General features: G+C 54.8%; 1 protein-coding gene across 12 annotated transcripts in view; it reads right to left on the bottom strand.

Annotated features, from left to right (window-relative positions):
- The window catches only part of CUX1 (cut like homeobox 1), a 368,307-nt gene that overhangs the window by 82,189 nt on the left and 269,405 nt on the right, over positions 1-16,713 (bottom strand). For 10 of the 12 annotated variants that reach the window (XR_006964038.1, XM_047089156.1, XM_047089159.1 and 7 more), the window contains 2 exons: positions 11,271-11,375; positions 4,344-4,532 (listed from right to left, as the gene is read on the bottom strand). Coding sequence is in view for 11 of the 12 variants with exons in the window: in XM_047089156.1 (XP_046945112.1) it covers positions 4,344-4,532; positions 11,271-11,375 (294 nt within the window). In the remaining variant the exon portion in view is untranslated. The remainder of the gene's footprint in view (positions 1-4,343; positions 4,533-11,270; positions 11,376-16,713) is intronic. The other 2 variants (XM_047089160.1, XM_047089150.1) reach the window with 1 other exon arrangement.

The following is a 16,713-nucleotide window of genomic DNA, read 5'->3' as shown; positions in this document are numbered from 1 at the left end:
TGTGGCGGGGTGGGGGGAAGCCCAGAGGGCCCGCGGGCACAAGGCCAGGCCGTGGAGGGGGAGTGACAGTTATACTGGAGGGCTCGCTCCCGGCACGGGTCACTGCCAGTTTCCACGAGCTGTGGTCCAGGTGTGGCCTAGGCAGCCAACTCCTTCTCACGGAATGGCGCCATCACAGACCTCCTGGTCCAGGCTCCGTGCTCAGGCCGCCTGGACGTTACCCGTCACGGTCAGCGAGGTGTGCCGCGATCCGGGGCGGCCTGCAGGTGAAACGCCTCGGCCCATCTCCAGGTGGCCAGGGGCACGGGTGTCCTGCCAAGAGGACGCGTCGTAGGTTCCCGTAAGTAATCAGCTCCTGAAAACGTTTCCAGTAATGGGTCCGGTTTACAGCCACTCTGGAGGAGCCCACTTGTGGCCTCCCGCTCCTACCTCAATCCTCACGTGGACCTCGAGGCCGCTAGCATGGAGCCCCTCAGGTTTTCAGAGACTGAGTCCAGCGTGCTCCCCCCCGGGGCCTCGCCACCGCGGCCGCGCAGATCGCCTCTGCTTCCTGCACCGGGGCCACCTTTGCCTCCTCTTCCCCACGGACACCCTCTTCTTTCCTCTCCCTGACTCTGTGCTCACAGCGTCTTCAAGATCCAGCCAGGACAAAGCTGTGGGGAGCTCGGTCCCGGGCTCCCTGCCGTCGGGACGTTTGAGGTTTGGGCTCGCCTGTGCCATCCAGGCTAAGTCAGTCCTGCTGGTGGGCAGGCGCGTGCACGGGCCTCTCTTCACCTCAGTGACCTCCTCCGTGAGACCGGATCACCATCACGCCTGCTCGTGTGGTGAGCCCGAGACATCGATGGGACGCTCACCGAAACAGGACGGAAGGCGGCCTCGGCGCAGAGTAAATCCGCTGCCGGGCGAGGGAACCTACGTGCCAAAGAGGCAGCGTCCAGGATCAAAGGCACCAAGTGAGTCTACGGAAGTGGTTGTTCCTTTTTTCCTGGCCCAACCCCCCGAGGGACAAAGCGAGCTCCACGGTGGCTCAGCAGAACCTTGCAGGAGATGGGGGTGAGGGGAACAGAGAGTTGGGGAGGCATGTGATTTGGAGACAGCCTCCCCCAGGTGATGCTAATACACCTGCCCACCACCCCCTTAGTGGGAAGTACTCATCTTTAAAAAATATACCTTCTCCTAATGGGAGAACGGCATTCTTTTAGCTAGCCTTTCTTATAAATAGACATTTTAAATGGAAGCTATTTATCGGGAGCTTTATTTTCTGTGCTTTAGCAAGTAGAGTGCAGGTGACTGCCTAATTATACTGCCTCCGTATTGAAGTGCTCCAACAGAAGACCACAGAATAGAGTTATCGAAAATAGCCGGCTTGTAATGGCAGTCGGGTTAGTTCATTAATTACAAATACGGAATTGGCCCGGACAAGTGGCACTGTGCTTGAGCACTTGTCAGACGAGACAGGAAGAAACATCACCCACGTCTGAGCGTGTTTCGGCGTCTAAGACTAGAGGGTATGCCTCTGCGTGTGGAGAGCGATGCGTTTAGGGTGAATCTGGCTCGAGAAAGCAGAGCACGGCGGGAAGAGAGACTGGAAAACATCCACCTGTCCGTTTATCCTCACACGGTTGCCAATCGATCGTCGAGGCAAAGGGAGGAAATACTGGTTGCGAGAGATGGAGAGTTTCAAGGTGTCAGAGAAAGTGAACCAGTGAGTCCCCAGATACGGTCCATTTCAGTGCTACCACCAAGAAGTACTGTACTGGTCGAGAAACCCCAAGAAGCCGCAGCGTAAAGGCTCTGCCCGTTATGCCTTGTGCCCTGTGGGATCAGCCCCACACCCCACCAGTGACTGCCATCAGGCACAGGAGCATCTGTCTCAAAGACCATCGCCAACATGCATGGCAAAACCACGCCCGACGTCAAGCAGCTGAGCCGGGCCGGAAGCTTCAGCGTCCTCAAGCGGCAGTCCCGATTCGAGCCCCACGCGCCGCGTCCCAGGGTCCCCCAGAGCTGAACGACACGGCCCAAGAAGGAAGAGGCTGCGGCGGGGCGGGAGAGGGAGGAGGAAGAAAGGAAAGCCCCAGGGCAAGCTCAGGTGCGGCTCCTGGCTGCTTCTGAGGGACCGCTGCTGGGTCGGAGACCCGCCCCCTGCCACCACTGCGGAAGCAGCAAGCTGCCCATTTGACAGGTCTCATTCCTATTTTCTTCATAATTGTATTGCTGTTTAGTTTAGATTTGAGACTATAAATTATACACATAAGGGGAAAAAAAAAAAAAAGCCCCGGGAAGGGAACTGGTTCAATTAACCTCGTTCCTTTGGGTGAGGGAGGCATAGACGCGTTCTTTGGGGGATGCTGATGCCTTTTGCGTGCGGGTTCAATATTGGGGAGATCTTCACTCCTGGTGACAAGGGGTTAAGATAATTAGAATCAGAGTCTTGTTACTAGAGGATATGTTTTGATTATTAGATCAGATGAAGATAAGGGAGCGGTAATTTTGGAAGAAGTATTGCCAAATTGTTTCATTAACTGCACCGTATTAAAGAATTCCCCCAAGATACGGATAAAGAACATTAATTTGTGAAACTGCGTTTCATTTTTTTTTTTTGAGAAGGCAAACATTAAAACGTTAACTGATTTAGAAGAAATTGCTCTATAATAAAAAATGTAAGGTCTATAGCCTCCCTCTCATAGTCAAATGCGGGATTGTATCTGAGTCAGACCCCTTAACTGTAACAAAGGAGAGGAAGGCAAATTATCTAATAATAATGCCACTGCTGGGGTCAGAAATGGCTATAACATGAGAAAATTAAATTTAATCTAGAAATAAAAAATGAGTGCTAGTGCTCACTGGGCAGGCTGATGGGAGAGTAAGAAACTCAGAAGAAATAAATGCCACGGGCTGATGGCAAATGTGACCGGGTCCTCAACCCTCTCCCCAAAGTCGGCAGGACCGGCTCTTCCGAGGGGCCCAGGCACCCAGCGGTTCCTCGGACAGTGAGTGAAATCCACCCCGAAGGGGCCAGGAAGAGACCAGGGGGGAGGTACGGTGGGGGCCCTGAGTCAGCGAGGTCAGGCCAGCGAGCTGACGGGAGCACAGAACCTGTTGGAAACTCGGCTCTGGGTCAGAGACACGGTCGTGTGCTGGGAAGGAAAATGTCAGTTTTTTAAAAAAAATCCAAACGGGCCTAACTACGCCCTGGAAGTACTTTCTATAAGAAAAAGTTTTCCTGATGTTTTTGTATAACTCATCTGGACGTACTGCATTTAGTATACGGACGGCTGTGCTCGGCCGTCATTTACGTGCTCTGCACACACATGGCGGGGCTGGGCGGGAGGCCCGGGAGGGCATCGCCCAGGCTGGGGAGGCACGGTGGAGCGGGGGCACATCTGGCCCGGGAGCTGGGCCCACACGTCACTAGTCCTGTCACTTAGCGTCAAACAAGCTACCTCCGAGGCCCCATGGCTCTCTGGTGCACTACAAACCTAGGGTGCGAGGATTACCTTCACGTTACATTAGCTGCAACAGGCTGGAAATAAATCAAGTGCAATTATTTTTAAAAAGTGTACTAAAAGGTTGGCAGAGCTGGATGAACGAAGGGCACGTCTGTGCAGACAGCTTGTGACCAACCCTTCACCAGCAAGTGCACAAAGTGGCAGTCTGACATTCCGGGCTGGGAAGCATGGCCACGGGTGGGCGCGGGATGGGGCCTTCTACCAAGCGCTGCCTGCAAGGGATGGCCCATCGAGGGCAGTGCCGTCCAGGCAAGAGCTGGTAAGGGTTCAAAGGCACTCTCCCCGCCTTGGGCCCCAGGACCCTGCTTCTAGCTCCCTCACGGAGGTTCAAGGTTGCCCTACTTGCGGTCAGTTCCAGACAAGATGCTCTCCAGAAATATCTGACGGCCCTGGTGCACCCAGGCTTCTGACAGACGTGTCCAGGGGATCCTCACTGTTCCCACAGGAGGGAAAAACGCTTGTTGACGGTTGGAGTTCAGACCAAGAAAAACCTAAGCGGTCACTTTGGCTTCCTGACGGAGAACAAATTCTCACCGTGACCCGTGCAGATTGCAAACATGAGATCTACTCATTGCAACAGCCAAGACAGGGCAAACGAATAAGGTGGCTTCTGGGACAAGGGCTCCCGCCACGGTCACTACACCCGGCACGTGCCCCCGATGCCGGGGACAGAAGCAACCCACTGAGGGGCTGTGGGTGTCAGAGGGGAGCCAGAAGCGCCGCGCCAGTCGCCCCCCCCCCCCCCCAGGGCCGTGTGCGGAGGAAGGCGGGGCAGCGGGCAGGCGCGCGGTCCAGCCCTCCCTCGGCCCGCGGCCCCCTCGGCGCCCTTACTTTGAGCGTGCTGTTCTTGGCACTCAGCTGCTGCTCGAGCTGGGAGATCTGGCTGGCCGAGTTCTCCCGCAGCTTCGTGAGGCTGGCCTGGAGTCTCTGCACGTCCTCCACCAGCTGGGCGATCTCCCGCTCTTTGGCGGCCAACTCCACTTCCAGGCTGGAGCGGGTCAGCACCTCTATGGCCTGCTCCTGCGGAGGAGAAAGGAAATGACAAAGCCCCCCGGGGTTCGGGCAGGGCTTGGGCAAGAACACGCAGGTGGAGGGATGCGGATGGTGAGCTCAGGGTGAGGCGTGACCTCCTGCCTCCGCCCGGACCCGCCAACACGCTCCCTGCACCACCTTCCTGTCTGCACGGCAAATGCGCCTGGATTCGGCCGGCGGACAAGGATTTACTGGGTGCCCAACAGGAGCCGGGCGTACAGTGAGCACAAGGACAACGGTCCCTGTCGTTACGGAGCATCCAGCCAGCGGGAGGAGGCTGGGCGTGCGAGCCGCATCAGATGTGTTGGCTGATAGCATAAGCGTGTTGGGCGGCAACCAGGCCATCAGGAGACTGAAGCGGGGGCGGGGCCCGGGGTCAGACTTGGGCTAGGTGGTGGGGTTTTACTGATTTGCGTTTTTTAAAAGTTTATTTATTTTTGAGAGAGAGAGAGCGCGCACGTGCGTGCAAGTGGGGGAGGGGCAGAGAGAGAGAGAGAGACAGAGACAGAGACAGAGACAGAGACGCCTAAGCAGGCTCTGCACCACCAGCGCAGAGCCTGACAGGGGGCTTGGACCCACGGACCGTGAGATCATGACCCGAGCCAGAATCAAGAGTCAGAGGCTTAACGGCCTGAGCCACCCCGGTGCCCCGGCAGTGGGGTTTTAATAAGATGGTCAGCAAAAGCCCCGTTGACATTGTGACACCTGTGCAAAGATCTGAATAAGGTGACAGAAAGGGTCCAGCTGTGTGCTGGGGGCATGAGCGGGGGAGGGGCAGACAGAGAGGGAGAGAGAGAGAGAATCCCAAGCAGGCTCCACACTGCCAGCACAGAGCCCGACGCGGGGCTCCAGACCCACGAGCCGTGAGATCATGCCCTGAACTGAAACCAAGAGTCAGACGCTCAATTGACCGAGCCGCCCGGGTGCCCCGACTTCACGGGGATGGAAAACACTAGCGGCTACAGCCCCAGCCGGCAGGTGCAGCCAATCCATCCCACGCACGATGCGCTGGTCACCGACTTCTCACATTGGGGGACAGCCCGTCGTCAGGGAAATAACTTTTCATATCTACTGCCCCCTCCCCAGGAAATTAAGGACTTTTGTCACTTAAGAATGTCAAGTTCTGTGTGTAAAGGAGTGACTCTTTTCTGTTTCTTTGGTTTGTGTCGTATTATAAAGTGGGTTCATTTCCTCCTGACTTCTGGCAGACGTGCACATGGCCCTAGCGAGTGTCTTCCCGCCAGCTTATTTAAAGGGCGCGTGCTGTCCAGATCAGCTCTGTCCAGAGTGTGCTCCGTGGCCTGGTGCCAGCTCACAGACTGTTGCTGACACAGTGAGACACGCAGAGAAATGCAGAGTGAGCATTTAGAAACTTGTACAGCAGTTCGCCACGGCTGTGACGCTCTTACTGTCTTTTGTAAAACCATCGGTCTGCAACGGATCGGCAGTGAATAAGCAAACAAGCCGTCCTTGGCCACAGAGAGTTTGGGGAGCACCACGCCAGCCAACAACCAAGGTCAGGAGCCACGGGGACCCGAGACAAGTCCTCCTGGGCAATGCCAGGGGTTAGGGCCTGGGACACTAGTGACAGGAACACCTGGGAGCCGTGAGAGGGAGAGGCGGGGGTGGAGGGTTGGCAGGAGTTGTCAGAAGGAAGAGGGGCTCCATTTGAGGGTGGGGGCACCACAGGAGGGCAGAGAGGTCAGAAAGAGCAGGGACAGGGCATAAGGGGGAGTGACTGATGCCGAGGCCAGCTTGAAAAGGACCGAGCCTGCTGCCACCTGATGGTGACCGACTGCTCAGAAGGGTGGCCAGAGGCGCCTTGAGGTGGTGGGCTTGGGGACACAATGCAAGGGATATCTGGGGAGGTCAGACTTATGGGGGGTAAAGACTGAGCCACAATATCTAATTTATTTATCAATTTTCCAACCTGAGGGATGCCAGCCATAACAACGGTTTCGAGTGCTCTTAGGGAGAGCTGGTAAAACAAGCCACATCGGGGGATCCGGGATTTTAAACGGGCAAGTGCAAGTTCACAGACCAGGGATCAGTGGCTCACATGATACGTGTAAAAACAGCAGCTCTCACTGCTGAACCTGGATTCAGGCTGGGGACCTGGGGGCAGGCAGTCCCAGAGGGCCATCTACTCAACGCCAGGGTCCTAGTCTGGCCTGGCCACAAGCTGGCCGTGTGAGACCTTGGGCACATCAACTATGTCTCAGGCACCCAGGCCAGATTCCTCATTCATAACACAGCCAAAGCCATTTGTGTCTTACATAAGCTAAATGAGATGAGATCATCCACCCAAATCAGTAAGACCTTGGAAATGAGACAGAAGAGAGCATTCTACTTGAAGCCCAAACGTGGCTCACTTCCTGGCTGTCCCATCATGAAGACACACGGGAGATAGGAAGAAGCAGACAAGGGCCCAGGAGACGGTCACAAGGAGGGTCAGCACTGCCGGCTCCCTCGTGTCCGTCTGGGCCTCGATTCAGTTGCACCCGAATCACTTGGGGGCTTCGGAAAATGTATGGGTTCTGGGCTCAACCCTGGAGACACAGGCTCAGGGAGTGTGGGGTAGGACCCAGGAAACTCCCCGGCGAGTCTGATGGGGTTCAGGGTCAGGACCCCTGGCTCGGACAAGCCTCTCAAGGAAGGAACAGAAACTGACTTCTCCAAGTCTGACAAGAGGCCCGGGTGGGCACCACAACCAGGTCCCCAGAGTCTGTCCCAGCAGGGCTCTGGGCTTCCACGACCCAGAGGGGGTCCTACGCTCTTCACGGGTGCCAGGTCTTGGGGGTGGGGGCTCTGACAGCTCAGGAGCCAGGAGAGGATGTGAAAATACTCTGCAGAGTCTAAAAACATTACAGGGACTCCCGGGTGGCTCAGTCGGTTGAATGTCTGACTTTGGCTCAGGTCCCGATCCGAGGTTTGTGAATTTGAGCCCCACATCGGGCTTTGTGCTGACAGCGTGGAGCCCACTTCAGATTCTCTGTCCCCCTCTCTCTGCCCCTCTTCCACTTGCACTCTCTCTAAACTAAACATTAACAGAATAAACATTATAAAAAGAGGGTGCCTGGGTGATTCAGTCAGTTAAGTGTCTGACTCTTGATTTCAGCTCAAGGTCATGGTCTCACAGTTTTGTGAGTCTGAGGCCCACGTGGGGCTCTGGAGCTGGCAGCACGGAGCCCGCATGGGATTCTCTCTGCCCTTCCCCCACTCACGCGGTCTCTGTCTCTCTCTAAAAAAAAAACCAAAAAAACAAAAAAACCCAACAACAAAAAAACAACTTAAATGAACATAAAAGCAGAAGCTATTGGTGGAGGACCCCAATGAGTTATGTCCCTTTGAACTCCGTTCACCTCCCCTCTCTCCCCAGCTGCCTGCGTCTGAGTCCTGGATAAGCTACATAATGACCTCTTTTCTCCGGCGGCCGTTTCCATATCAAATAGGGATGAGATGCCAGAGCCCCATGCAAGACAGGGAAAATCAGGGAAACTCGAACTGTGAAACGAAGGTGCACCTAGGACCCGAGACTCAGAGACAGATGCCTGAACCTAGGCTAATACCTTACTTACATTTACTCCCGCAGGGGAAAGATGAGGCCACAGGGACCTCAGTTTTACTCCTCTTTCCTACCGACCCCCCCGTATTTCTGCCAACACCAAGTGGCCAAAGTAGGCAGACTCCATCCGGTAGAGTCACCTGGTAGGTTCGCCTGCCTGATGCGTTTTCTACTGTTATGGTTTGTTTAGGTTCAAGGGGTGGCCTGAGGTGGTGTCCCAGAGCCCTGGACTAATACTGGTCTATAACTACTTGACAAAGGACCTGACTACGTCCCGTCTCATTCAACGCACACGAAGGAGAGTAGCTTGACGTGGGGGAGAAAGAACGCGTTCTGGAGTAGGACAACTTAGGATCAAGTTCTGCTTGGGCGTTTTCTAGCTCTGTGACCTTGGGTACATTACTTAACTCCTCTGAGCCCGTTCCCTTACTTGTAAAACGAGGATAATAAAACCTACCTCTAATGACTGCGGTGTCTTGAGGCATAAACGAGACAACCATATAAAGCCCCAGTGAGGCCCCTCACGCAGAGCTAGAGCTCGCCGAGAGACGGCTCACCTTCCAGAACAGGCGATTCCGTTAAGACACCCAACGGATCGGTTTTGGCTTTTGCTAGATCTATAGACTCTACTGTTTCTCTGCCGAGTCCTGCCAGCCAAGCCCAACAGATATTTTCCCGCTGGCCCCGTTTCCTATGTTTGCTCCCCGACCGGCTGGGGCTGGGGCTGGAGCTACTGGGAACGCACACCCGGGGGGAGCCCTGGCAGGCCCGCTCCTGGAAGGCTGAACCGGAGCCATGTAAACACTGCACTTAGCCCATGATGAAGTGTTTAAGCGCCTCAAGGACCCACAACTGACTCTACCTGCAAAAACATTCATTTCCTCCTGAAATGTTTTGGTTGCTACAGCCCAGGATGGTGCCAGAAAGCCCTTCAATCAAAAACCTTTAGCTCAGGAGCCCCGTGTAGACACGGAGGATGGACAGCTTTCTCGAGAGAACCCAAGGTGACCACAGAGGCTGAGAGACGCCAAACCGGCTCCTTCCTCGAGGGCTTCCCCTTGCCTCAGCGTGGCGCTGGGTCCAGGGAGGTACACTTGGATCAGGGGACGGTGACAGAGCCCGTGGGACACTTCAGGTAAAATTAATATCAGGGTCCGTGAAGTTGGGATGGCCCCTTGAGTGAAGAATTTTTCTGTTTTCGGAAACGCTTAGATCATGTTTTAGTTAATATTAATTAATTAATATTATGATTTTAAGTGATTTTTTTAAAATGTTTATTTCTGAGAGAGGGAGAGCGCGCGCAAGTGGGGGAGGGACAGAGACAGCGGGACAGAGTATGCGAGGTGCGCTCACTGATAGCTGAGAGTCCAATGCGGGGCTTGAACTCATGAACCGTGAGATCACGTCCTGAGCCAAGTCGGACATTTAACCGACTGAGTCATCAGGCGCCCTTAATTAATTAATTTTAAAAACTAAACGTTAACTTAAGGAAAGAATACGAAAACCCATTCTTTTTTTTTTAAATTTTTTTAACGCTCATTTTTTTTGAGAGAGAGAGATGGAGTGTGAGCAGGGGAGGGGCACAGAGAGAGGGAGACACAGAATCCGAAGCAGGCTCCAGGCTCTGAGCTGTCAGCACAGAGCCGGACGTGGGGCACGAACCCATGAACTGTGAGATCATGACCTGAGCCGAAGTCGGATGCTTAACCAACTGAGCCAACTGGGTGTCCGAAAATCCATTCATAAAAAGGGGTCCTAGCACTGAAACTAGGTTTGCTCCTAGGGAATAATTTTACAAAGACCCAGTCGAGTCCTGGCTTAGCCCCTGCGGGGCCCAGCGTTCTGGGGCAAGGGGTTCACAGTCCAGAACTTCCGCTTCCTCATCTAGGTAAAGAAATGAAACACCCGCCTCACAGGTGAAGTAGAAGAATGGCTGTCCGACCGACGTGTGAGTTATCACAGCAGCAAGGCTCCTGGTTAGACTGTGCCCTCTCTGGAAGGGCCTGGCGCCTCCCCCCCCCCCCCACCCCCCTGCTCTCCCACCGTCCACTGCGGGTCCTGGCACACGGCAGGCACCCTGTAACTCTTTGTTAAAGAAAAGGACACTTATAAGCATAATTCACCCACCACAGGTGACAGGAGCTGAAGGGCCTCAGGGCCACTCACTCCCACTCTGCACACGAGGACACTGACGCTGCACAAGTTTGACTACCTGAGGTCTGTGAGTAAACAGGCTACGAGTCAGCGCTTTGAACCCAGGGTTCCCGGATCAGAGATGGTGAGGCCAGCCGCAGTAAGAGGAACCGTTGAAGCCGAATGACACAGATTACAGGTCAGGCCTTGTTCTAAGCTATTTGCTCGTAAGAATGTCCTGGAACCCTTACAAAACCAGTGATGAAACCCAGGCTCAGGGAAGGCAAGTTCCTTGCCCCAAGTCACACAGCTAACAAAATGCGGGTCTGACCCCAGGGGCGTGGCTCCAATATCCGGGTCTTAATTCCGTGCTGCCCTAAGTCACTGCTCAGAGCCAGAAGGCGAGAGCCTGTAATCTGATAGGTCCAAGCTGCCTTGCTCGAGCTGGGAAAAGTTCCGGCTGAGAACAATTTTTACTAATCTTAGAAAAATCCAGAAGCAAAGAAGGGACCGAGACGAGTGCCTCGCTCCTTCGGAATGCTGGCACTTCCAGAGAGATTGTGCCATTACGCAGACTCAGAGCGCGTTAACTGTGTTATTACTTCTTTGGGCCGCCCTGCTCATCGCCAACTGTTTTCTCACTCTGGAAGGACACATCGAGGTGGAGACCAAACCTCCAATTTTCCAATGTGATTCTGGCAAGGCTCTTGTTTCACACCCCCACCCCCCTGCCAGCCGTCTCCCCACAGGCCTAGCCAGGAAGGCACTCCCTCTGGGAGTGAGGGGGATCTCCCGCCTCGGCCTCTACGCTGGGCTGGCGACCAGGTAGCACTGATGCGCCATCGGCATAGTCCTTCCTCTGACCCTAACGAGTCCCGTCCCCAGACTGTCCGAAGCATTCCCGACCAACACAGCACCGGTTCAACTGTTTTCCCCCAGATGCAACATTCGTGAGCAAAGGCAAGCAGCTGTAGCACAGAGGTGCAGACGCGAGGCGCACAGAGTCCCCACGGGGCCGGGCTACCCACCACGTCCGGCGCCTTCTGGATCTGCGAGGCCAGCTGGAGAGAGTGGTTGGCCGACGAGAGCTGTTCCCTCAAGGTCTCCGCCTCTCTCTGAGCCACCTCTGCCCTCTGAAGGAAATGAAAAGAGTGAGAAGAGAAAGTACATTCAGTTTAACAACTGACAATTATTACAAGAACATTCATCAATTCATGCCTGACTGACTATAATTGATTTTCCTAAACACTCAACCTAATAAATGCTAGAAAAAAAACATAGAATGTGATGGATTTTTATTTTAAACAGTACAAGGAAGAAATAATTGAGCGATTATGACAGTAATTTAACGCTAGGAGCAAGGAATCCCCTGCTGATACTAATGCTCCGGCCCACTGAATTTCCCAGACTGAATAAATACAAGTGGAAATAGAGTCTTTTGATTCAATTTCTCTCTATTCTCATAGACCAAGAAGATTTTATTGCAGGATCACTCCTGGGAGTAATTCTCACGGGTAAACAGTGAATTAAAGACACTTTGGCCGTTCTCTTCCTAAAAACACGCACAATGTTGTGGTTGTTTTCCTTCGGCAAGTATTTCCATAAACGTCCAGGGTGTAAATGTCACTTCTTTTGTGAGGTCCAGGCTTATTTCAACACATTTAACCCTTCACCTGACCAAGCCGGCCGAGGCCGGCACCCCCAGGCAGCCGGGGCAACCCGGGGCCGCAGGCGGGAGGGCGGCCGGGCCCACTCGGGGTGAGGAGCCAACCGCAGGAAGGGGGCCGAGGAGGAAAGGGTGGACCCTTGTGCTCTTTGCAGGTCATCCCCAGACGAGGCGACCAATGCTACCGTATGGCAAAGCAGGATTTCCCACCGGACGAGACTGGGACACGCCAGTGCCCGCCGCCCGCGAAGGCGCCGGGGAGCGGCGCAACCGGGGCAAGTTACCTCTGCCCACGACGCCTCCACCGTCCCCGCCAGAACTGGGGACACAGTCACCTTCTCAGGGACCTCGCGGGGATTAGCGTCCGACGAAGTATACTGTGCTCACAGCTCATCCGCAAGCGTCTCGTGAACGGGCTCGTCCCGATTCTACAATCGCGAGGCAGACGCAACTCTGAGCCGGGGGGAGAACGGCAGGCAGTCCTGGGCGTGCGGGCTGGGAGATCGCGCGCCGCTCCTTTCCACCGGCCTCACGTCGCGCCGACAGAAGAGATGAACGAGGAAAGCCCGGCCGAGCAGGGCCATTCTGTGTGTTTTCCGATTCTGCGGCGTGACAGCACGTGTCAACTAATTGCTGAAAGAACTGAAGGGAATCGGGGAGTGAGCCCGATCAATGGAGCTGGCGGAGGGAGGGGCGGACGGGTCCGGCGGCCTGGAGCGGTTCTCTGACGCACGATCGTTCTGCGAAATCTATCTCTGCGCGCAGACAAATTCGGGTATTTCTAACGGCAACAGAAATTGGTGCTGATGGCCGCCTGCCTTGCTTCTCCGGGGGCGCCCGGAGCCTCACCCCATCTAATTCACATGGCGCCTGGCCAGGCCCCGCTGAGCTCACACAGCCGCCGCCCACGCTCTGCTCCAAACAGAATCCGGGACGGCCTGTCGGGAAAGGCGACAACGTGACCGGCGTGGCGACGATAGCAGGGGCGATTTCTGGTTCACTTTCTGCAGAGTCTCCTCTTCAGCGAGGAAGAGTTCCAGATGCGCCCCTCCGAGTTTTTCCGATAATCGTGTCGTTCCTACTGAAAAGTTTTCCCTTCCTTTTCTGGTAGGCAGAGCCCTGGGGCATAAAATCTCCACAACTCTGCCAGGAATGAGGTGTTCTTTGACACGTTTCTAGTATCTCTGACTAGGAAAACCATTCCTTAGCCGAGTGGAGAAGCTGTTCCCGGAGCAGCCAGTGAGGCCGCACCACCACCCTGCCCCGCCTGGGAGTGTTCTGGAACCAGCAGAGCTCAGGCAGGCCCGGGCGACGGGTTCACGGCAAGGCTCCCATACGGGCATTTAGCTGCCCCCCGCTCCCTGCCCCCCAAGCTGGGCGGCTCATGGAACAAGGGATCTGGCTGTTGAGGATTTTCTCCTCGGCTTGTGGAATCTCTCCAGAGCTTCTGCACCTCGTGCTGTTTCCAAGTTTGTGTGCAGAGTCACTCTGTGGCCTGTCCATGCTGGTCACGGCCTTTTCTCACTTGGCTTGACTTGGTTACTTCAGGGCAGCGTCTTGACAATTTGGAATTTTTAGGATTTGTTTAGGATTTACGCCCCGAGGACATCAAAGACAACACAACACAACACAACACAGTTGAGGTGGCTTGTGCAGCTAAACAGGCACAAAGCAGACTGAAAAAAAAAAAAGAAAAAGAAAAAGAAAAAGCAGGCCTAAGAGCAGCTGAAGGCCGGAGTGGGAGCAGCCGGGCGGAATTAGCTCCTGCAGTTGGAAATTCAGGCCCATCGCCGGCGCTGAGACAGAAAAGAAGGGGCGCTGGGCTGGGTCAGTGCCGCGCGATCACCTGTGTGCAGGGCCTCCGTCTTCCCGAGGACGGCGATCCAACCGGATGAAGGGTTTCTAAGAACCGGCATCAGCCATGGCAGGCGGGAGGCGGTGGTGTTTTCTGGCCCGGAACCCCAGACACGGAGCCGCGGCCGCCACGAGACCCCTGACTCCGTGTGTCCGGTGATGGGCTCCCTCGCTCCAACCCGCCCGGCTCAGGCAAAGCTGCGGGGGCGAGGCCGCGGTTCTGGCTGGCAGATCACCCGGGGGTGACCGAGGGGCCGCCCTGTGATGAGAACGGCGCCTCGCCAGGCCTGAGCTGCTCCCCTGAGACGCTTCCTTTGCTGTCTGTTGCTTACTTTCGGTACTTCCCTGGGAGGGGAGAGTAAACACCGAGAGCACAGGGGACAGCGAGGGAGGAGGTCACATGAGTGAATGGGGACACGGCCCGCATCTGCCGGTAACCTGGATACAAACACAGAAGCAGCCGCCTCACCGGCTCTCACAGGCCAACGGAGGACCCAAGAGGTAACATGAGCCAAGGGCCTAACAGTGCCCACCTTGTGGGGACAGGGGTCTAATCAAACAGGAAAGATGACCAGACACTGTAGGCGGTCTTCAGCAGTCCCTTGGAAGGCGGGAGGTGGCTTGAAGCACTTTGTTTCAAGAATTCTTCTGTCAGTCACGATACCAGAAAGAAGTGACAATACCCACGCGTGTGACACTGGCTGGCCCAAGTCACAGCTCTGCGTCTTGGGAAGGGCAGCCCGAACCGTGTGTCCGGGGTATCTCCTCATCCTAAAGGAAGGCCTAAGGGGAGCCCCCCTCCCCCCCCAGCTCCTCAAGGGCTCCTGAAGGGCCCCATAAGAAAGCTTTTCCCTAAGCTCCGCCCCTGAAGTCGGACACATTAGAATGTGAATATACGATGCTGACAGCTATTTCCAGATCTTCAAGTCTGAAAAATTTGATTCATAAAATGTGGAGGAGAGGCATGGCGGGGTGGGACAGAGAGAGCGGGCGAGGGCAGAGCCCCGGGTGGCTGCGGCTGGTGGGGCCAGCAAAGGCTCGTGGGAAGGGCTGGCCAGGCCAGACACAACCTGGTGTGGGACGCAGGCTCCAGGCCCACGTAAAGGCGGCTCTGGTTGGGCGTTCTCTAGGGAGGCGTGTCTTCTCCTCCCAGTACCATGGTTGAGACAAGCCGGAATCCAATCCGTTTCCCAGTTTAGCCATTTCAGGTGTAGCCTTTGGGGGTCCCTGGTTTTCAACAGTGGTGGTGGTGGTGGGTGTCGGATCCAGTGTTCTTCCATCTTGGTCCCGGTCTTTGTGTCTTGTCCCCCTCTGTATGTGTCTCCATGAAAACCCAGGCTCGGGGCCACCAGAGATGAGCAAGTCTCTCCAGTGACTGAGCAGCCACACCAGCCGGCAATGGACTGAGCCTCCAGGTAGACCCACGGCTTCCCAGAGGTGGGCCCTGGATCGGAACAGGGGTCTGTTAGCAGGCAGCCCTCCTTGAATTACTTTGCTAAGGCTGCTGGAACGAATTACTACAAATTCAGTTGATTTTAGCAACACAAACTTATTATCTTTGTTCGGAGTCTGCACTGGGGCTCACTGGGCTAAGATCAAGGTGTGGGCAGCACTGGGTTGCTGAGGCTCTGGGGGAGAATCTGTTTTCCTACCACTCCTTGCTCCTGGAGGCCACCCAGGCTCCTTGGCAGTGGCCCCTTCCTCCATCTTCAAAGCCAGCCTATCACCCTGATGTGGACTCTTCTGCCTCTGGGGACCCTGTGATTATACCGGGTGCACTCACACACACCTGGGTCATCTCCCCACCTCAAGGTCAGCTGTTAACAGCCTTAACCCCCGCTTTGCCAGGTACACTAATATATTCACAAGTTGTGGGGTTTGGGAAGCGGCATCTTTTGGGGCCATTTTTCTGGCCACCATGCTCAAGGGCAAATAACCCCACATTTGGACAATTTCAAGGAGAAGGCAAGCTCTCCTGGGAGATGACCTCTCGGCCTGCTCCCCACAAGGCCCTGTACTCTGGAGGGAGGGGATAAAAGAGAGGCGGAGGCTGGCAAGGCCAACAAGTGAGCCTTCCTATGGGATGGACTCCATTGCTTTGGAAAGTGCACACCAACCAAAGTCATCCTTCTGGGCAATACCCACACGCGACTCTGGAGAACAGCCAGAACCCCAGAGGTGACCCTGCTTCAGTGGTTCTGCAGAAGGGAAGTCAGAAAGGTCCTCTATACACCAGACAGGAGACACTTCTTGCCATGTGCCCCAAGGTGGCCCTGTGCTGGTGACTGGAGTCCCTCTGTAGACCTACCTAACTCTAAGACTCCTGTATTAGGATGAGTTAGAAATGGGTTACAGACAGCGACACTAGGGAACCTGTCAACCTCAAGAAAACTTCAACGCGGCGAGGTAACACTGTTAAACATCACACAACTCCCAACCCAGCGGCCTATCCCTTGTAGATACTAGTTTTGCCCCAAAAGACCCAAAGGCTTAGCTAAAATCCTAATAACAATTCTGAGGATACGCATACTACCTCCTGGCACACCCACTTATTTTAAGTCTAGGAACTATAGTCTCAGAAACTTTAAATACCTGCAAAAATGGCAGAATCTTATTAAAAACAACCTAGAATTACAAGGGCCATTATGAGGAAGGATCTAGTTAGATAAGATCATTTAAGAAGTGCACTTGAAAGTCAGGGCCCCCAAATCAAACAAACAGAATAGGATACCAACTGAATTGGTGAGCAGAAGCCTCCGAAATGCTTCCAAATTCCAAAGTGGCTTCACCGAGAGGTTCATTGCAAGAGGCTAGTTAATCACGGAACACAGGTTTATCCACTCTTGGCTTCCTTTTACGGAGGAACCAAAGGTATTTGGGTCTACCGGTAAAACACGTTTTGTGCTACACTGAAAAATTTATGAGAAAGTATGCTTCTAGAAATTATACGT

This window comes from Lynx rufus, unplaced genomic scaffold, assembly GCF_022079265.1.
Source record: "Lynx rufus isolate CCGP_SWC_20201006 ecotype Redwood Valley unplaced genomic scaffold, mLynRuf1.p SCAF_27, whole genome shotgun sequence".
NCBI classification, from domain to species: domain Eukaryota; kingdom Metazoa; phylum Chordata; class Mammalia; order Carnivora; family Felidae; genus Lynx; species Lynx rufus.
The sequence above is the reverse complement of the archived record's forward strand: the minus strand, read 5'-3'. Positions and strand labels throughout refer to the sequence as shown.